The following is a 20,189-nucleotide window of genomic DNA, read 5'->3' as shown; positions in this document are numbered from 1 at the left end:
CTTAACCATCTTTTGGACTGTATCTAGATTGATCCTAACCTTTATAGACATTTCATTTAATCTACCCAAAAACCTTAGGAGATTGCCATTACTATCTCCAATCACAGATGATGCAGCTGGGTCTGTGAGGATATGAGAAATTCACCTCAAGGACCCAACCAGTAAGAGGCTGCACTGGGATTCAGACCCAGGTCCTCTTGCCATGAAAGCTCCTTCGAATTTCCGTATTGTATTGTCCAGTTCTCCCTGATGGTTTTCTCTCATTTCAGAGTCTTATCCTCTGAATGAAGCAAATCCGATTCCTTCCGAAATTCCCCCACAGAATATCACCCTCATCTCCCTCTGACTATGGGTGGCACCCACATCTGAAAGCCATCTCTAAACAGGTCAGACCAGAGTGTGGGGCATGGCCCCTACCCCCTTACTGGATGTGGCTGCTATGCTTCTATCAGTGCTAAAACCTTCCTCACCATATTGGTGAATGTTGAGTTTGTGGTCAGTTAAAATTTCAGATTTTTCTTCATGTGAAGTGCGACTAAAATAGGCCTCCCACTTCTGGCATTGGCATAATTGATTTTTTTAAAATCTAAATTTAAAACATCTATATTGTCATTATTACATTTATTCATATTGGTCTGGGATGACATTTCAGCTAGTGGAGTTCTTTCAAATCTCGATTCTGTCATCCACTGCAATAGGCTTGTGCTATTTGAAAATTTCTTCTTTGTGGCCCTCTGTGCTTCCATCAAAGTTGCTTGTGAGAGGGTGAGACAGGACCACACACAGGCAGAGCCCTGTGGTATACCTTGAGAGACCTCCCTCCCAAGTGAGCCACAGTTTTAGGTCATTTCTTTTTTTCTTTTTTTTGAGACAGAGTCTCACTCTGTTGCCCAGTCTGGAGTGCAGTGGCACAGTCTCAGCTCTCTACAAACTCCGCCTCCTGGGTTCCAGCGATTCTCCTGCCTCAGCCTCCCAACTAGCTGGGATTACAGGCATATGCAACCACGCCCAGGTAATTTTTGTATTTTTAGTAGAGACAGGGTTTTACCATGTTGGCCAGCCTGGTCTCGAACTCCTGACCTCAGATGAACCACCCACCTCAGCCTCCCAAAGTGCTGGGATTACAGGCATGAGCCACCACACCTGGCAATTTTAGGTCATTTTTATAGGCAGCTAACAATCCTTTTTTTTTTTTTGAGACGGAGTTTCATTCTTGTTGCCCAGGCTGGAGTGCAGTGGCGCGATCTTGGCTCACCGCAACCTCCGCCTCCCGGGTTCAAGCGACTCTCCAGCCTCAGCCTCCTGAGTAGCTGGGATTACAGGTACACACCACCACGCCCAGCTAATTTTGTATTTTTAGTAGAGACGGGGTTTCTCCATGTTGGCCAGGCTGATCTCGAACTCCTGACCTCAGGGGATCCACCTGCCTCAGACTCCCAAAGTGTTGGGATTATAGGCGTGGGTCACCATGCCCGGCCAATCCTTTATTATAATATCAGCTTACTCTTGTTTATCTTGTCCTCAGAGTAATAATCAGAGGCTTTGGTAAACGCCTCTTTCTTCGTTCTGAATTCCCAGGCAAACTTTTTTGCACCATGATTATGCCATGCAGATCGTTTCTGTCATGTACTTTGTTTCCTGTATCTTGCTGTTTATACTGGGACCTGAATTCCTCTTGTTGGGGCTCCATTTTCATTCAAATTATAGTTATTCTATCCATGCAGTTTAGAGAGCTTTTTATTCTCCTTATCATTCATCAAGAAACTGAACTGAGCAATGCCATATCATCTGTCCACATGGCTTGGTTTGTTCTGAGCTATAACCTTCATTCACGTATTTAGCAAAATGTCCTAAACAACTGCTATATGCCAGGTGTTTTAGATACTGGGGATGCAGCAGTGAACAACTGGGTCAAAGCCTTATTCTTCTGATGTTATGTTCTGTTGAAGGAGATAGGCAACCAGTTTCTGATGGTGACTGAGGCTACAAAGCAAACAAAGTAACTCGGGATGAGAACAGAAGCCAGGGAAGGTCTCAGGGAAGAGGTGGCATTGAGCCAAGACCAGAATTAGAAGAAGGGGTGAGTCATCTAGAAAGATGCAATATCAGGGACAAAGACCTGAAAGAAAATGAGCCTTCTAAGGTGAGACACTGAAAGGAAGCTGGTGAAATGAGGGGGAAAGAAGGATGCGAGGTCAGAGGAAGTCCCAGTGGACTGCTTACATGGATATTTGCAAGAGAAAATTAAATTATAGACATTCTAGCTACCCCAGTGAGGAGGACCAAGCTTGACTGAAAAGGAGAAATTACATGATGTCCTGGCATTTATGTCTCAGCGGAAGCCAGTGATTTGTATTTTATAAATGATGGAATTCTGCCCTCTGGAGGATGAAGCTGTGTTACACAGCTGAAATTTTAATGCTAGGTTTGTTCCATCATTTGGCAGAAAATAAAAGGACTAAAAGAAACCTTGGCCAGGCGCGGTGGCTTGCTTGTAATCCCAGCACTTTGGGAGGCTGAGGTGGGCAGATTGCTTGAGGTCAGGGGTTCGAGACCAGCTTGGCCAACATAGTGAAACTGTCTCTACTAAAAATACAAAAAATTAGCTGGGCATGGTGATGCACACCTGTAGTCCTAACTACTCAGGAGGCTGAGGCAGGAGAATCGCTTGAACCTGGGAGGCGGAGGTTGCAGTGAGCAGAGTCAAGATCGTGCCACTGCACTCCAGTCTGGGTAACACAAACAGACTCCGTCTCAAAAAAAAAAAAAAAAAAAAGAAAAAAGAAAAAAGAAGAAACCCTGAGACATTATTTTATCTGTTTCTCTCATTTCAGTCATGTAAGCTGCCTAAGATAGGAAAATGTAAATGATTTTAGACTTTCCTGGAAGCGTCTTCTTATCTGCAACCACTGTCCAGGGGCTAAAATTATTCACTGTCATGAAATTAGTCTCACCCAAAATTGTCAGACTATTATAAGAAAACATTATCTGTGAAATGATTTTGTGTTATTTTTCTAGTTGTGTTTATAAGGTACAAATTAGTTTTTTGGTGTTTTTTTGTTTTTTATTTTTGAGACAGGTTCTCACTTTGTCACCCAGGTTGGAGTGCAGTGGTGCAATCATAGCTCACTGCAGCCTCCCGCAACTCCTGGGCTCAAGTGATCCTCTCACCTCAACCTCCCAAGTAGCTGGGACCACAGGTGTGTACCACCACACCCAGCTAATTTTTAAAGTTTTTTAGAGATAGGGTCTCCCTATGTTGCCCAGGCTGAAAAAATTATTTATTAAAAACAAGTGTAATAATTATTTTCATATTTCTCCTTTGCTATAGTAAATACAGGCTATGGCACACAAAAATTGGTTTTTTTGAGTTTAAAATGTTTCCAATTGCTGAACTGCTAGTGGATTACTATACATTTTATCTTTTGAGGAATTGAGTACCTAAAATAAAATATATTACCCAGCGAGCACAACATGGAAATAATTTACCCACAAGAATTATATTGAATATATTTACAAAACGCTATTGTGAGACTTTTAATTTCACCACTCTGCAAGTTTATTAAAAGTGTCACAATTCACTTAATAGCAGTTTCTTAAACTGAACAAGAAAACAAGCTAATTCAAAATGGCTTTTGAAGAGTGAAGAAAAAAATTCTCAAGATGCTCCTGAGAGTTCTAGGTGATCAGTAGCAGCTTGTTTGAACAGCCAGAAAATGTCTAAGTTCTACTTTCAGGAGCTGGGGGCAGGAGGAATAATTCAGGAATAATTCAAGGTGGAGGAGAGTAAGGAAAAACACTTAGGAGACTGACACTTCTCCATATTATTGTTGGATGAGATGGGCTAGGAAGACTCAGGGGGCAGTAATGTGGCAGTGTCCACACATTTCTCCTAGACAAGAAGGATAAGAACAAGGCCAGCTTCTCAAGAAGAGCCCCTGTCTTAGTCTTTTCCTGCTGCTTTATCAAAATATCTTGTAAACACTAGACACCTATTTCTTACAGTTCTGGAGGCTGGGAAGTCCAAGGCTGGGAAGTTCAAGATCTGCAGGTGCAGACTCAGTGTCTGATGAGGGCATTTTCTTGCGGTGTTCTCATTTGGTGGGAAAGGCAAAAGGGACAAATGCTGTGTCCTCACGTGGCAGAAGAGATGTTATGGGCTGAATATGTCTCCCCAAAATTCATATGTTGAAACTTTATCACCAATGTGATAATATTAAGAGGTAGAGAGAGCCTTAAGAAGTGCTTAAGTCATGAGGGCAGAACCCTCATGGGTGGGATTTGGGCCCTTGAGGGAGTGCATTCATCCCTTTCCATCCCTCCCAGCACCACGTGAAGATACAGTATATTTCCCCCTTAGATGCTGCAACAAGGTGCCATTTTGGAAGCAGAGAGCAGCCCACACCAGGCACCAAATATGTTGGTGCCCTTATTCTTGGACTTCCCAGCCTCCAGAACTGTGAGCAATACATTTCTGTTTTTAATAAATTGCCCAATCACAGGTATTTATTTATAGCAGCACAAATGGACTGTGACAGAAATTGATACTGAGAAGTGGGATGTTGCTATAACTAATACCTAAATATGTGGAAGCAGCTTTGAAACTGAGTAATGGGTAGAGGCTGGAAGAATTTGGAGATGCATGCTGGAAAAAGCCTATATAGACATTAACAGAGCATTAAGGGAAATTAAGGGTGAGGGCTCAGAAGACAGGGAGAGCTGTAGGGAGAGCCTAAATCTTCTTAGAGATTAAGTGGTCTGGTCTTGATCAGAATGCGGTTAGAAGTATAGATGGTAAAGACAGTTTTGATGAGATCTTAAAAGGAAACTGGAGGAAAGGTCATCCTTGTTATACACAGTGGCAATGAACTTGGCTGAATTGTGTCTGTGTCTCAGTGTTTTCTGAATGGCAGAACTTAAAGGCAATAAACTAGGATATTTGGTGGAAGAAATCTCTGAGCAAAGCGTTGAGAGTGCAGCATGGCTTCTCTTGACTGCTTATAGTAAAATGTGAGCAGAGAGAATGAATTAAAGACGAAGTTTATAATCAAGAGGGAAGCAGAGCTTAAAGTTTTGGAAAATTCTCAGCCTGGCCATGTAAAGAATGAAAAGGCATGTTTGGGAGAGAACACCAAGAGTGCAGCCAGGTTCACGTTTGATAATGAGATGAGTATGTATAGAAGGAAGCCAGATGCTATTTATCAAGACAATGGAAGAATGAACCCAAAGGCATTTCTGAGGTTACTGGTGCTGGATTCCCATCCCCGTCCCAGAGTGCCAGGACCCTGAGGGCAGAATGGTTTTAAGGGAGGACTCAGGACACCATGGAACCTTGGGGCTTGCTGCCTAGGGCTGCCTCAAGTCTCTGCCCCCCCACCCCCCACATTCTGGTGCAGCACTCTTTGGCCACCATTCCAGGTGTGGCTTATGCAGGCCCTTGTCAGGCCACCCTTCCTGTAAGCCTTGTCAGAGTCCACGTGATGCTAACTCTGCAGGTGCACAGAGTGCATGAACTGTGGAGACACGGCCACCTCCACCTAGATTTTGAAGGATGTCTTGGGGACCCTGGGGGCCCAGTCAGAGAATTGTCACTGAGGTGAGGCTGCTGCAGAAAGCCCTCACTAGGGCAATGTTTAGTGGAGCAGTGGGATTGGGGCCACTGCAGAGAGCCCCAACTAGGGTAATATCTAGTGGAGCTGTGGGAACAGGGCTGTCCCTGAGAACCCAGAACTGTACAGCCACCAGCATGCAAGTCTATCCTGGGAGAGCCCAGACCTCAACCTCTGAGAGCTGCTGCATGGCTTGTACCTGGCAAATCCATGGGAGTGGGTCCCCTGGACCCTAGGGGACCCAGTCCCCACCCCCATGTGCTCAGAATGGGGGACACAGCATCAAAGAAGATTATTCTGAAGCCCCAAGATTTAATGCTGTTTGCCTTGTTGGGTTTGGACTTATTTGGGACCAGATACTCCTTTCTTCTTGCCTGTTTCTCCCTTTGGGAATGGGAATGTCCGCCCTGTGCCTGTCTCACCACTGTATTTTGAAGGCATGTAACCTATTTGATTTCACGGGCTCATAGCTGGAGGGGAATTTCACTTAGGATGAATTGTACTTTGAATCTTATGCCTTTCTAATTTAGAAGATATTTAGATGACACTTTGGACTTACATTTTAAAGTTGATACTGGAACTCTGGGGGCCACTGGGATACAATGCATGCATTTTGTGTGTGAGAAGGGCATGAATTTGGAGGGCTGGGGCAGAATGCTATGCTTTGAATGTCTGTGTTCCCTGCAAAATTCATGCTGAAACAATCCTCAATGCAATACTAAGAGGTGGTGCCTTTAGGAGGTGATTGGATCATGAGGGCACCTTCCTCATGAGTGAGATTAGCCCCTTATACAAGAGACTTCACATGAGATTTGGCCCCTTTTGCCCTTCCACTTTCCACCATTGAGGATGCAGCAGCAAGCTGTCATCTTGGAAATAGGGAGCAGGTGTTTGGAACTGGTTCTGTTTTATCTGATTCTGGGGGCCCCTATTTTTCCCCGTGCAAGATCCCCAAATTTGCTTCCTTCTCTCAAAGAAAGCTCCCAATATAGATGGGACTCAAAGGGAGTCATTTGCCCTCTAACAGGTGTCACAATATGTCGTCTCAGTCATTCACACCTTAGTAAGAAAAAGCTTTTCAGGTCCTTGCCAGAGATTCGGGAAGGGCTTTGAACTGAGAAAGGCGCCGCTCCCCCGAGGAGGGCGCTGCCCGGAAGCCACGCTCACTTCTGCTTCCACTTAGGCAACCTCGGGAGCTCTGACTCCTAGGGAAGGGCGGCTGCTGGCCCGGGTGACGCTTCCGCATGCTATAAGGGCAGCGGCCCTTGGTGCCTCCTTCCAGACCTCGCACCCAGCTCGGAGCCCGGAGCGTGCCTCGGCGGCCTATCGGGTAAGGCCGGGCCACGGAGCGGTGGCGCGGGGCGGGCTGGGGGGAGAGGCCAGGCTCCCTCGCTCAGCTTCCAGCCCAGCACCCCCGACCCCGCAGGCTCAGGCCCATCAGACCTGCAGCTCCCTGCACCCCACCTCCCCTCCAGCTTCGCGCCCCCATCCCTTCCGGGCGCCCGGTCTGAAGCAGACGACCTCTGATCCCCCGCCCCTCCCTGGGTACAGGCCGGGCCAGCCTGCGAGGGAGGGAGGACTGCAGATGCAGGCGGAAGGCAAGACTGAAACCTGAGATCAGAATGTTGTCCCTTCTCCCGGAATTCCCTTCCTCCAAGAGCTGTTTGTGCCAGTTTCCAGGCAGCCCAGGGCCAAGCCGCGGCTCCTATCTGCAGCTGCACGGAGAGAGAGGAGGAGCCCTGTGCGATTCTAGAGACGATTTCACAACAAGGAGAAATCAGCTTTGTCTTTACATGCCGAGCAGCCAGCACAGTTCTTCTTTGCCTGTCCTTGGGGGAAATTAGGGCTCTGAGAGTGGAGATCAAGACGGGCTAGTGGGTGGAGGATGGGATGCTGCACCGCCAGACCCTGGACTGTGGTGGGTTTCCAAACTGGCACATCCTACACCGGCTCTGAGACTTCGGGCACTGGACCTCTTATACCTTTTGAATCTCAAAAATAAGGAAGAATTATATTATTATAATAATTACAGTGATACCTTTGCTGGAGTTTTAATGCATAGTAGGTAGCTGAGTCTCTGATAGAATGAATGCTCTTAGTTCAGGTGAAGGTAGGCAATGGATTCATTGCCCAATGAATCAGAGACTTGAATCAAAGGCTCAGAAGCACGTGCGCTCCCACACAGAGGTTGGGAGGACCCAGGGCTGGGTGAGTCCTCCCACCCCGCTAAAGCTGGGGTGGCTGGGGCCTGCCCTACCCGCACCCCACCCCCAGACTCACCTGTCTGCAAGGTCAGAGCCCTTTAGGGCACCCTGGGTGCCCTAAAATCCCCTGTAACTGCTGAGTCCTTGGCCAGAATGGTCCCACACTTGTGGGCCTGGGAAAGTGTTCTTGCCCTGCTGGAATAAAAAAGCGGGGAGAAAGTACAAGATCCAGGATGCCACAGGGCGGTTGGCAGAAATTGAGGAAGCTTTTGGAGAAATAGTGCTGCCTAATCGGCTGGCGTGGGCAGTGGGCACCATGGGGACCCTGTTCTTTGTTGCAGTTTTCACCATGGAGCAGCTGAGCTCAGCAAACACCCGCTTCGCCTTGGACCTGTTCCTGGCGTTGAGTGAGAACAATCCGGCTGGAAACATCTTCATCTCTCCCTTCAGCATTTCATCTGCTATGGCCATGGTTTTTCTGGGGACCAGAGGTAACACGGCAGCACAGCTGTCCAAGGTCAGCAGAAACATCAAAAAGGGTCTGCTTTCCTCCCATCTCCCTACGAATGGACAGTCTGTAGGGAAAGGTTGTGCTTTTGAGCTCTTACAGTGTGTTTTCAAAACTGCATTTTTATGAGATCAGACTTTCAGAAAAGTCACACTTGTATGCAGGCTTTTCATTCATCATCAGGTTTTTCCTAAGTACCTACCACATACCAGGAACTGTTTTTCTTATTGCTGAGGAGACAGCAGTGAGCAAAGCTGACAAAAATCCCTGCAGGGCGAGGCTTCTCTGTTCCAGTGGATGAATCTGACAGCTTTCCTGAAAGCCATACTACATCCTCCTGAGCTAGCAGCTTCCAGTTTTTGCTTTGCATATGATGATATGCAACTCATAAATATTGCCTGTTATGTAACACTATTTTCAAGCATAATGAGAGGAGTAAGACATAGGGAATGCATTATAGTGGAGATAGTGGCATTGCTTTTTTGCAAGGAAAAGAGAAAAAGTGACCCTGTGGTTCTGTAGTCCCAGGGTGCTAAGCATGGTTCAGTGGGCTGTGTATAGCAGGCCCTGCAGGGGAGGCGAGGGGGAGACCCAGCAGCTTCAGGAGCAGGACCCAGCCCTTGGCAATGTGACAGGTCACTCTCCTGCCCAGCCTTCCTTCTTGTCCTTAATGGACATGGAGGGGACTTCTGTGCTTGGTACTCTTTAATTCTGAGAAGAGAACTCTAGCTCTCTCTGTCGAAGCCCAGCAGAAAGGAGTAGTAAAAGCGGAGGCTTTTCTAACATACCTGCCCCAAATTACACTGCACCTGTTCCTTGGCAAGGTGCAGCCCGGGATTCAAGTTAAAGGGGCTGCGAAGCTTCTATTACTCATCGCTTTAGATACGAAAGTATTTTAAAGATTTTTTAAAAATCCATTTAGAAAAAAAACCTCTGTTGCTAATTGTCAGTTGCTTCTTGCTGGGTTATATCAGTTCCTAGCTTGAGGCTTTCCAGGGACTTTAAAACCTCAGCAAAGAATAGTTTTAAGGACTCCTCCCCCATTTCCATTAAAGCAGATGGAGCATAGGCACAGTGCAAACATTCCATATCTCGGTGAGTAATGCAATTTTGTTCTTTGTGTCTTAATCATAAAGGAACCAGCCTAGGTCTCATAAAACCACAAAGGGCCTCTTGATTTGTAACTGATACATGGGGAATTAAACTTTTGCCAGAATGTTAAGTTTAAGGAAGTTATTTTAAAATAAGTGAGTTGCCGATGTTAATAGGGTAATAAAATTTCAAAAGCCTCAGTCCGTACTATCTTTGTGGTTCTGAATAGAGGATGAATCCTATTTTTACTGCTTATTTCTGAGAACTTTCAGTAAAATTACATTTGATACAGAATATAAACATGAACATACCATTTATTATTTTCTTTGGAAAAGGCAGACATATATAAATATTTAGTGTATTAACCACCCACATTTGTGGAACTGTAAGTATAACAAAGAGTGATGTAAAAGCAATGTCTAAAGTTGTAATCATTCGGTCTCACAAAGCCATAAATTTTGGATTTCCCATTGTTTGTTCTGCAATGACAAATTAATAAAGTATTGGGTTTGGGATCACCAATAATTAGTAATAAAAACACATTAATTTAATCTGATAGAAGGAAACACCAAGAAATCACTTTATAGTTTCAAAATAAATGGTTGTAGAAAGAAGTTTTTCTTTATTTTAGACTTTTCATTTCAACACGGTTGAAGAGGTTCATTCAAGATTCCAGAGTCTGAACGCTGATATCAACAAACGTGGAGCGTCTTATATTCTGAAACTTGCTAATAGATTATATGGAGAGAAAACTTACAATTTCCTTCCTGTAAGTACTTTGCCCTTCACATTCTAAAACCCCACTAGACAGTGCAGATATTTTCCAGCACAATCAAGTCATGGAACTCAGTTTTAATATTTGTAAACTTTCAGAAAAACAATACAGAAGGCAAACATGGCAAAAACAATACAGAAGGCAAACATGACAGAATGCAAACTTTAATTGACATGGTGATTTTGTGTTACAGTCTTTTTAGTGAAAAGATAGCTCCTGGAGGTTTTACTGAAGCAAGAGGACAATCGGTATTTGTGAAATCTTAGTCAAAGTTTAGAAAACAGTGGTAATTTTTATATAACAACAACAGTATAAGGGTTAGGCTTACCACTACTGGAATGCACAGTTAAAAATGGCTAAGAGAGTAAATTTAATGTTAAATGATTTTTACTACTATAAGAAAAACCATAAAAGTTAGAAATTTTGTGTTACATGGAATTGTAGCCTTTTAGGACAATTTCTGTTGCTTTTCAGGATTTTAGAAAACAATTTCTATATGTAGTAGGAGATATATATATTTCCTTTTTCTTTTTTTTTAATAGGAGTTCTTGGCTTCGACTCAGAAAACATATGGTGCTGACCTGGCCAGTGTGGATTTTCAGCATGCCTCTGAAGATGCAAGGAAGACCATAAACCAGTGGGTCAAAGGACAGACAGAAGGTGAGAGCCTGGGCAGAATGGAATCATTATGCGCTGGTCATGTCATTCGTTTCCTCAGTCCGCCATCCCCACCTGCAGTTATTCCCTCCCCAGCTCCCACAGTCCTGGCGCACATCGTGGTTACCGTCAGAGGACGCTGCCGGTGCGTGAACTCTGCACTGCACGTTGCTGGACAGCTCTCACATGTTAGAAGCTCACCAGAGTGGAAACTTAAACATGATTTAACTCAAGCAGCTAAATGCTTTTTTCTCATCAGCTCCCCAAAACTTTTAAAGTTACATTTCAAAGTTAAAACCAACATTGGCAGGCACGGTGGCTCATGCCTGTAATCCCAGCACTTTGGGAGCCCAAGGCGGGTGGATCATTTGAGGTCAGGGGTTCAAGACCAGCTTGGCCAACATGATGAAACCCTGTCTCTACTAAAAATACAAAAAAATTAGCCGGGTGCGGTAACACACACCTGTAATCCCAGCTACTCTGGAGGCTGAGGCAGGAGAATCTCTTGAACCCGGGAGGCAGAGGTTGCAGTGAGCCAAGATCATGCCACTGTACTCCAGCCTAGGCAACAGAGCGAGACTCCATCGTAAAAAAAATAATAAAAATAATAAAAAATAAAAAATGAAGTTAAAACCAACACTGAATACAGCAAAAAAGGAATTAAAATTTTGAGGACAATCCAGCCTGCCAAAAGTTATCTAATACTCATATGGAAAGAAATGTCCTGGAATTTCATGGAAATACCTGAAATCAATATTCACAAACTACTGTGGTCATAAATTTTTTGCCAACATCTTGTCCAGTAAAACAGTTGTGGTAGGTGGGGACTGACTTGCTCTTAGGGTGCAATTTATTTCTTTACTACATCTGTCTTCTTACATAGTCCTGTATTAGTCAACCCACTCCAGAAGGCCTGTCTTCCATTATGGGAATTGTTCCCGGCCATACTTGTGGTCACCAAGGTGACCTTTATTTCCATGGAGTATGTTCTGCTGGGTTTTTTGTTTGTTTGTTTTTTGTTTTTAAGAGACAGAGTCTTGCTCTGTCGCCCAGGCTTGAGTGCAGTGGTGCGATCGTGACTCACTGCAGCCTTGACCTCCTGGGCTCAAGGAATCTTCTCATCTCCACCTCCCAAAGCGGTGGGACTGCAGGTGTGCGCCACCATGCTTGCTCTTGTTCTGCCTTTTGGATATTGTTTAAACCTTTTTTTTGTGAGAGTAGGCATCTACTGAGTGATTTGAAGAAGTGATTTACTGATGACTAAAGATATCGTCATTAAGAATTTTTTTTTTCTAAAAAAGAATGGTTGTTACAAAATAAGGCTCATTGTTTATCATACAGTCCAGAAAAGGAGAATTTTCCTGCCTTTAGTCTTTCGGCACATATGAATTGTTTAAAATGTCAAGTCCTTTGTGGGAAGTTTGTGTGTCATCCTGGTTTGCCCCACAGGTTGTTATATTTAAAGTAGAGACATGTTAGTGAGTAGGGCTTTCCTAAGTTAATATCTTGTTAAATGAAAATTAAGTAGAAAGTATATATTTGAATTGCATTTCCGTGCTAATATATTGTCAGTTCAAATTTGGAATTCCAGTTTGGATTTTTTTAACACTAACTTGATTTTTTTTAGGGAAAATTCCGGAACTGTTGGCTTCGGGCACGGTTGATAACATGACTAAACTTGTGCTAGTAAATGCCATCTATTTCAAGGGAAACTGGCAGGATAAATTCATGAAAGAAGCCACGACGGACGCACCATTCAGACTGAATAAGGTGAGGTGAGGTAACTGTACAGAGTCATGCATTGCTCTAAAGGAATGCAGAGAATAATTTCAGTGATTTTTTAAAACTGTTCAGAAAGACAGAAAAACTGTGAAAATGATGTATCAGAAGAAAAAATTTGCATATGGCTACATCGAGGACCTTAAGTGCCGTGTGCTGGAACTGCCTTACCAAGGCAAGGAGCTCAGCATGGTCATCCTGCTGCCGGATGACATTGAGGACGAGTCCACGGGCCTGAAGAAGGTATGGCTCCTGGGCTTCATGCTTTGTGGTTTCTCTTGTGTGTGTGTGTCGCATGGTAGGTAGGTGCTTGTTAAGTGTTCACTGATGGTGCATTTTCCAGTAGTTTGTCATTCCTTTGTAAATGTAGCCCATCAACACTTACTACACTAAAGCCCAGAGTTAATTTTTTTTTTAAATTTACTTATAGAGACAAGGTCTCACTATGTTGTCTAGGCTGGTCTTGACCTCCTGGCTTCCAGCAATCCTCCTGCCTCAGCCTCCTGAGTAGCTGGGACTACAGCTGTGAGCCACTGTGCCCGGCTAACGTTTCATTTTTCAAGAAAGATGGCCAGCTACTTTCAGTGGACACTTGTGATGGGGTCATCAAAGATCTATACTAAATATAATACTGGTTAGTGGCAGCCCATGGAAGGGCTCTTGAATTAGCTTTAGAGGAAATTACAGTAAGATGAGGATTGTTTTACTGAGGAAAAAGATTGAGAAGCCCCAAATAGTGTAGCATATATCTTCATCATGTACCATAAAATTCTATTATTACACTGTTCATTCTCATCACAATTCATATAGATAGTGAATTAAATTTTCAATGGGTACAAGACAGAAAAAGCCTCATGTGACACATTAGGCCTATTTACTAATATGATCTTTGTATGAGGTTTCCATTATATGTAGGGACTCTAGCCTGCTCTGTGCTCTCTGTCTCCTCCCCAACTAAACTTGCTATCAGGAAGTGGGTCTAATATTAATCATTTGCATGTACAGACTTTTAATACATTGTATAAAAATCAATGTGGTCTTTCTTTCGGTTGTATTTTTGCATTAGTTTTTTTTCTGATTGTAAAGTGAAAATCTCTAGCCTCTTAAAGGGAATTATCAGCACCATTAGAACAAGTAGAGTGATGGTTCTGTTCCAGTCCAATAGCTATAACAATAGTAATGATAATAGCTGACATTTATGTAGCACTATGGGCCAAGCGCTTTATATACATCATTTCATTTAATGCTCTCAACAATCTATAAGGTAGATATAAGTAATGTCCACATCACATTTCAGATGAGGAACCAGATCCAGTGCATAATCTGCCTTTTAAATTTTTACCTAGGAGCTAAAGTTATTAGATATTACTTTAGCTTCAGTGGGATTCAGACTAAACAGAAGAAATGTTTTAAATTTCTTCTAGCACTACTCAACCTGGACGTAATAGCAGCTGTCATGGCCTATCACAGTAATCCATGTGGTAGGGGTTTCGTAAATCCTGGATGAATGGATGGGTGGATGAATGGGTAGATGGATGGGTGGATGGGTGGATGAGTAAATGGGTGGATGGATGATAGATAGATGGATAAATTGTTGGATGGGTGGGTGGGTGTATAGGTGAATGGATGGATGGATGGATGGGTGGATGGGTAGATGGATGATGAATAGGTGGATAGATGGTTGGATGGGTGGGTGGGTGGATAGGTGAATAAATGGATGGCTGGATGGGTGGCTGTGTTGCTGGGTAGCTGGGTGGATGGATGGATGGATGGATGAGTGGATGAATGGGTGAATGGGTGGATGGATGGGTGGATGGGTGGGTGAGTGGATGATGGACCCAATGTACAAAGTCCCTTGAACCTTTCATGACTTGGAACACCACCTCTGCCCTATTTCATCAATTGCAAGAATGAAATAAAATGCTCCAAATGGAATCTGTTTTGGCACAAAACATGAAGGAAACTAACTAGCAACTGATATTATGGGTCCATTGATTCAAATAATACTTTATTGCCTTACTTAAGTAAAATTGATATCACTTCTTCTTTCGCCTCATTTTAATTGCAGATTGAGGGACAGTTGACTTTGGAAAAGCTGCATGAGTGGACTAAACCTGAGAATCTCGATTTCATTGAAGTTAATGTCAGCTTGCCCAGGTTCAAACTGGAAGAGAGTTACACCCTCAACTCTGACCTCACCCGCCTAGGTGTGCAGGATCTCTTTAACAGTAGCAAGGCTGATCTGTCTGGCATGTCAGGAGCCAGAGATATTTTTATATCAAAAATTGTCCACAAGTCCTTTGTGGAAGTGAATGAAGAGGGAACAGAGGCGGCAGCTGCCACAGCAGGCATCGCCACCTTCTGCATGTTGATGCCTGAGGAAAATTTCACTGCTGACCATCCATTCCTTTTCTTTATCCGGCACAATTCCTCAGGTAGCATTCTGTTCTTGGGCAGATTTTCTTCCCCTTAGAAGAAAGAGACTGTAGCAATACAAAAATCAAGCTTAGTGCTTTATTACCTGAGTTTTTAATAGAGCCAATATGTCTTATATCTTTACCAATAAAACCACTATCCAGAAACAAATCTTTCATTTTCTTTGTAAGTTTGGCTCTGTTGGCTGTTTACACCCATGAATTTTGGCACAGGTATCTTTCTTTTTTTACATTGAAAAAATCCAGTGGTTGCTTTGGAATGCATCAAGTAAAGAGGAAGAAAAGCATACATTAGATGTGTAGATTCTTGACCTTGTAGTAATCTATAAAATTGCTATATCCTCCTGATAGCCATGGGAAAACATGATAAGATGGTCATTTATTTTGCAGTTAGGATTTTAGAAGCCACGAAATAGACAGACAGCCTGACTGTTGAAGGGAGGTTTAAAAACAGATATTCAATTGAAATATAAGAGAGCACCCCAATTGAGAGCCCAGGTTATGAAGATAAACTTGCCTTGCCTGACGTTTCTGTCCGTTGTTCTGCAGAATTAGTATTCTGTCACAGCCCTCTAGTTTTTAGACTCTTCAATTAAAGGGCCAGTGGTTATAACCTGCATTCCCTTTTTCGTTCTTCTTTATGTATAATATATAGTTCATGTGGCACTGGGTGTCTTAGGATAAAAGATGCCAAGAGTCTACAAAAATAACCATGTAGTAAGATAAACTGCTGAACAGAAGTTTTACTATTAGCCACCTTCTCATGTATTTTCTTTTTTCTTTCTTTTCTTTTCTTTCTTTTTTTTTTTTTTTTGAGACAGTCTTGCTCTGTTACCCAGGCTGGAATGCAGTGGCACAATCTCGGCTCACTGCAACCTCTGCCTCCTGGGTTCAAGTGATTCTCTTGCTTCAGCCTCCTGAGTAGCTGGGATTACAGGCATGCACCACTAGGCCTGGCTAATTTTTGTGTTTTTAGTAGAGATGGGGTTTTGCCATGTTGGCCAGGCTGGTCCTGAACTCCTGACTTCAGGTGATCTGCCCACCTTGGCCTCCCAAAGTGCTGGGATTACAGGCGCAAGCTACCATGCCTGGCCTTCTCATGTGTTTTCTGATTAAGGCTCTTGACTTCCTTCGTCCATACACGTTGTTATGCCAATAAGATGGCATTGTGCGAGGCTGTGTGGGGAGATGGGGTGGGGGCTCTTGGAATAATATAAAACTTTGTCAAATGTAGTTCTTTGAATGGGGCTTGAAACGCTGCATTTTCTTGCTCCCACGAGGATAGTGAGCATCATGGATTAATAAAACTTCCCAGGATTCTGCAAGCCAGACTGGTCTCAGGCCTCTTCTTATTGTCCCTATCCCAGACATGTTAAGACTACAAGTGGGGATTCTTGGCCTTACAGCATTGTTGGTAGAGAGGAATTCCACATGTTAACAACAACATTTTAGAAACTCTTTTGCCAACAAACTTTCTTTTCCCCCCCTTTCTTTTTTTTTTTGAGATGGAGTCTTGCTCTGTCACCCAGGCTGGAGTGCAGTAGCGCAATCTCGGCTCACTGCAAGCTCCACCTCCTAGGTTCATGCCATTCTCCTACCTCAGCCTCCCGAGTAGCTGGGACTACAGGCGCCCGCCACCAGGCCTGGCTAATCTTTTTGTATTTTTAGTAGAGATGGGGTTTCACCACATTAGCCAGGATGGTCTCGATCTCCTGACCTCATGATCTGCCCGCCTTGGCCTCCCAAAGTGCTGGGATTACAGGCGTGAGCCACCGCACCCGGCCCCCTTTCTTAAAATACTTACCATATTCCAGGTTGTCTTACTTATAGGAAAAACACTGCCTTCTGTAAGTCTTCTCTTTTGGTTCCTCATCCTAAAATCCACTCTGATTTGGAGTAAATCATGTTAATTGTGTAGAAACTGAATTGTAGGGGTCCAAGTGAGCCTGCTCAAATTGTGTATGAGGGAACAGGCCTACAGACTATAAGTAAATTGTTGAAGGTCAAAACAATTGGTGAGTTCCAGGGCAGAGACTAGAATCCAATTCGTATTTTATGTGGAGAGCATCTAATTTATGTAATGGTGAAATAGTTACCTCAGGCCTCTGAAGACAATTAAAAACCAAACAAATATAACAAGCATCAGCCCAAAGGCAAGGGAGGGCTAATCTGAACATAAAGAATTATTGGGCCAAGATCCAGAACAAATTGGAAATTCAGAAAGGTGAATCTGGAAATTGGGGCCACTTCTGCCCCAGGGCCATCTGCCAGTCCAGAAGAGGGAAATGAGAAGTGGTAGACAGAGTTTGAGCCTGTCAAGAGTGGGGGCCCCATTATACTGCCTCTGCTTTTGTTTGGCATCCTAAGAGCTATGCCCTATGAGTATGACAGAGTCAGCTCAGACTGCAGCCCTGCTATAAGTCATTGAACAGCCCAGAACTTTCCAATCCCTAGAAGTAGATTATTTTCATCCTGGTTTGCTGCTATCCATCGGCATATTGCAGAAGCAAACAAAAATCATATTTTGGGGAAAATTACCCATAAACCTCAAATCATGTTTATCATCAGCTTTTATAATATGATATCCAGCACATAATCAAAGATAATTGGACAGTTGAGGAGCCATGACAATGTAAACTAAAATCAGCACAAAAGATAGACAATAGAAACACCAGTACAGGGGCTCCAAATATTAGAATTGTCACATACAAACTAGAAAAGAACACTGCTTTCTATGATCAAGATGATTAAAGACAAGGTTTAACATTTCAGCAGATAATTGGAAACTTAAAAGAGACACTGCATATTTGAATAAAAATAAGACAGAAATTCCAGTGCTCAAAAATACAATAATAAATGAACTCAATAGATAAGATTTAACAAAAAATTAGATGGCTAAAGAGAGAATTTGTGAATTTTAAAGTTCAAAGAAATTATTCATAGTTTATTCCAGAAAGACTAATATGATAAATAAAACCTCAAAAGGCAAAAGAATGGAAAATACAAAATGGAGGATAAGAGACTCAAGGTAGTCAATAAGAAGATGCTTAATGGGAGAAGAGATAGAGCAGAATCATATTATATTTATTGAGTTATTATTAATTATTAATTTTTAGAAACAGGATCTCACTTTGTTTCTCGGGCTGGAGAGCAGTGGCACAATCATGGCTCACTGCAGCCTTGAACTCCTGGGCTCAAGTGATCCTCTCACTTCAGCCTCCCAAGTAGCTGGGACCACAGGAGTGTGTCACCACACCTGATTAATTTTTAATTTATTTTTTGCAGTGACAGGATCTCTCTATCTTGCTGAGCCTGGTCTCTAATCCTGGCCTCAAGCGATCCTCCCACTTTGGCCGCCCAAAGTGCTGGGCTTACAGGCATGAGCCACCACACCTGGCATCAGAATCATTTTTAAAATCTAACATTCAAATGTTTATACTAAAACAGATAAAGAATGTCAATTCACAGAGTCTGGAAACCCTACTCAAACCCCAAGTAGGAAAATACAAAGAAATCCATCTCCAGACATACCCTAGTTAAACTGCACTCATCCAAAGACTTAAGGGAAAAATCACAAGATGAAAGCAACCGAAGGAAAGGCCAAAGTACCTTTAAAGAGGCAGTGATTACAATGTCAACACATATGTCAACAGAAATAATAAAAGCCAGAAAACCATAGGATGATTCTCTCAATATGTTGGAAAAAACAAAATCTGAAAACCTGGCCAACCTAGAATTATTGTATGCCCAGGAAGAACATCCTTCAAGACATTTTCAGACAAAAACTGAGAAAGTTCACCATCAGCAGACTTCCCCTGAGAAAAAGTCTAAAGTAGATTCTTTATGCACAGGAAATGTCAGAGTTGTAACAACAACAAAAAAAGAGCAAGAAAAATTGGTGAATATAATAAGTTTACATGAATATTGACCATATAAAACAGAAATGACGTCTACAAAGTTTCAAATATATTCAGAATTAAAATAAATGATAACAGAAGTTGGGGAGGGAAATGGAGTCAAAAGTTCTAAGGTCCTTGCATTGTCTGGGAAGGGAATAAAGTACAATTACAATTACATTAGAGGCTGATAAAGAATGACAAAGAATACCATCATCAGTCTGAAAGAAAAATAGAAAGACGTGAAAATGATACATAGAGTAGGCATGACAACCAGCAAGATGGTATATTAGACTCTAAATAAAATGTACATTGAGTAAATGTCCCCGTTCCAGTTAAACGACAAAGATGGTCAAGCTGGATTGAAAAAATACTATATGCTAGTTAGAGGAAATAGATATAAAACATAAGACTAGGGAGAATTTGAAAAGAAAAGAATAGAAAAAGATATATCATGCAAATACTAACCATAAAAGTAAGTGTAGCTATAATGGCATTAGGGATAATGTCTACAGAGTCTCATATATATCCAGAATTAAAATAAATGATAACATAGAAGTTGGGGAAGGAAATGGAGTTAAAAGTTCTAAAGTCCTTGCATTGTCTGGGAAGAGAATAAAGTACAATTACAATTACATATTTCCTATTCTTATTCCAGAGATAAGGACAGACACTTCATAACAACAACAACAAGTTTCAACTCACTAGGAAAATATAACAATTCTAAACTTGTATATATCCAACAACATGCCCTCAAAATGAAACAACAAAAATAGAAAGAAATTAAAGGAGAAATTGGTCTGAATTTGAGAACAAGACAAGGATGTGCTATCACCACTTAATAATTTAATGAAGATCCTAGCTGATATACTAACTCAAGAAAAAAATAAATAAAATATATAATGATTTGAAAGAAAGAACAAACCTCATAATATTTCAGATTATTTTTCTAGAAAATCTAAATTATTAGAATTTAAGTAAGTTAAGTAAGGTTGCTGGTTATCAGTTTAATTTGTAAAGCTAGTTTGTATTTCTAGATAACATCTGCAGTTTAAAAAATTTTAATACCATTTATAAGGACATCAAAAAAAACTTTAGTGCCTAGGAATGAATCCAACAAGTTGTTTGGGACTCTATACGTTATTGAGAGTAAATGAAAGAGATCTGAAAAAACGAAGAGCTATGCCATAGTTATGATGCAATACTTTAAATATGTCAAATGGGCTGGGCATGG

General features: G+C 42.3%; 1 protein-coding gene across 2 annotated transcripts in view; it reads left to right on the top strand.

Annotated features, from left to right (window-relative positions):
* Positions 1-16,388, top strand: part of SERPINB1 (serpin family B member 1) — a 45,552-nt gene extending 29,164 nt beyond the window's left edge. Inside the window, exons 1-7 of one of the 2 annotated variants that reach the window (XM_054491384.2) lie at positions 6,731-6,939; positions 8,155-8,330; positions 10,045-10,182; positions 10,731-10,848; positions 12,473-12,615; positions 12,700-12,867; positions 14,693-16,388. In XM_054491384.2, coding sequence (XP_054347359.1) covers positions 8,163-8,330; positions 10,045-10,182; positions 10,731-10,848; positions 12,473-12,615; positions 12,700-12,867; positions 14,693-15,097 — 1,140 coding nt within the window. In that variant the 5' untranslated portion in view covers positions 6,731-6,939; positions 8,155-8,162 and the 3' untranslated portion in view covers positions 15,098-16,388. Of the gene's footprint in view, positions 1-6,730; positions 6,940-8,154; positions 8,331-10,044; positions 10,183-10,730; positions 10,849-12,472; positions 12,616-12,699; positions 12,868-14,692 lie in introns of those variants that run through there. The other variant, XM_063665726.1, reaches the window with a different exon arrangement.
* The last annotated feature ends 3,801 nt before the right edge of the window (positions 16,389-20,189 follow it).

The sequence above is a fragment of the Pongo pygmaeus genome, chromosome 5 (genome assembly GCF_028885625.2).
Source record: "Pongo pygmaeus isolate AG05252 chromosome 5, NHGRI_mPonPyg2-v2.0_pri, whole genome shotgun sequence".
Taxonomy (NCBI): Eukaryota; Metazoa; Chordata; class Mammalia; order Primates; family Hominidae; genus Pongo; species Pongo pygmaeus.
Note: the sequence above shows the minus strand (reverse complement) of the source record. Positions and strands in the feature narration are given on the sequence as shown.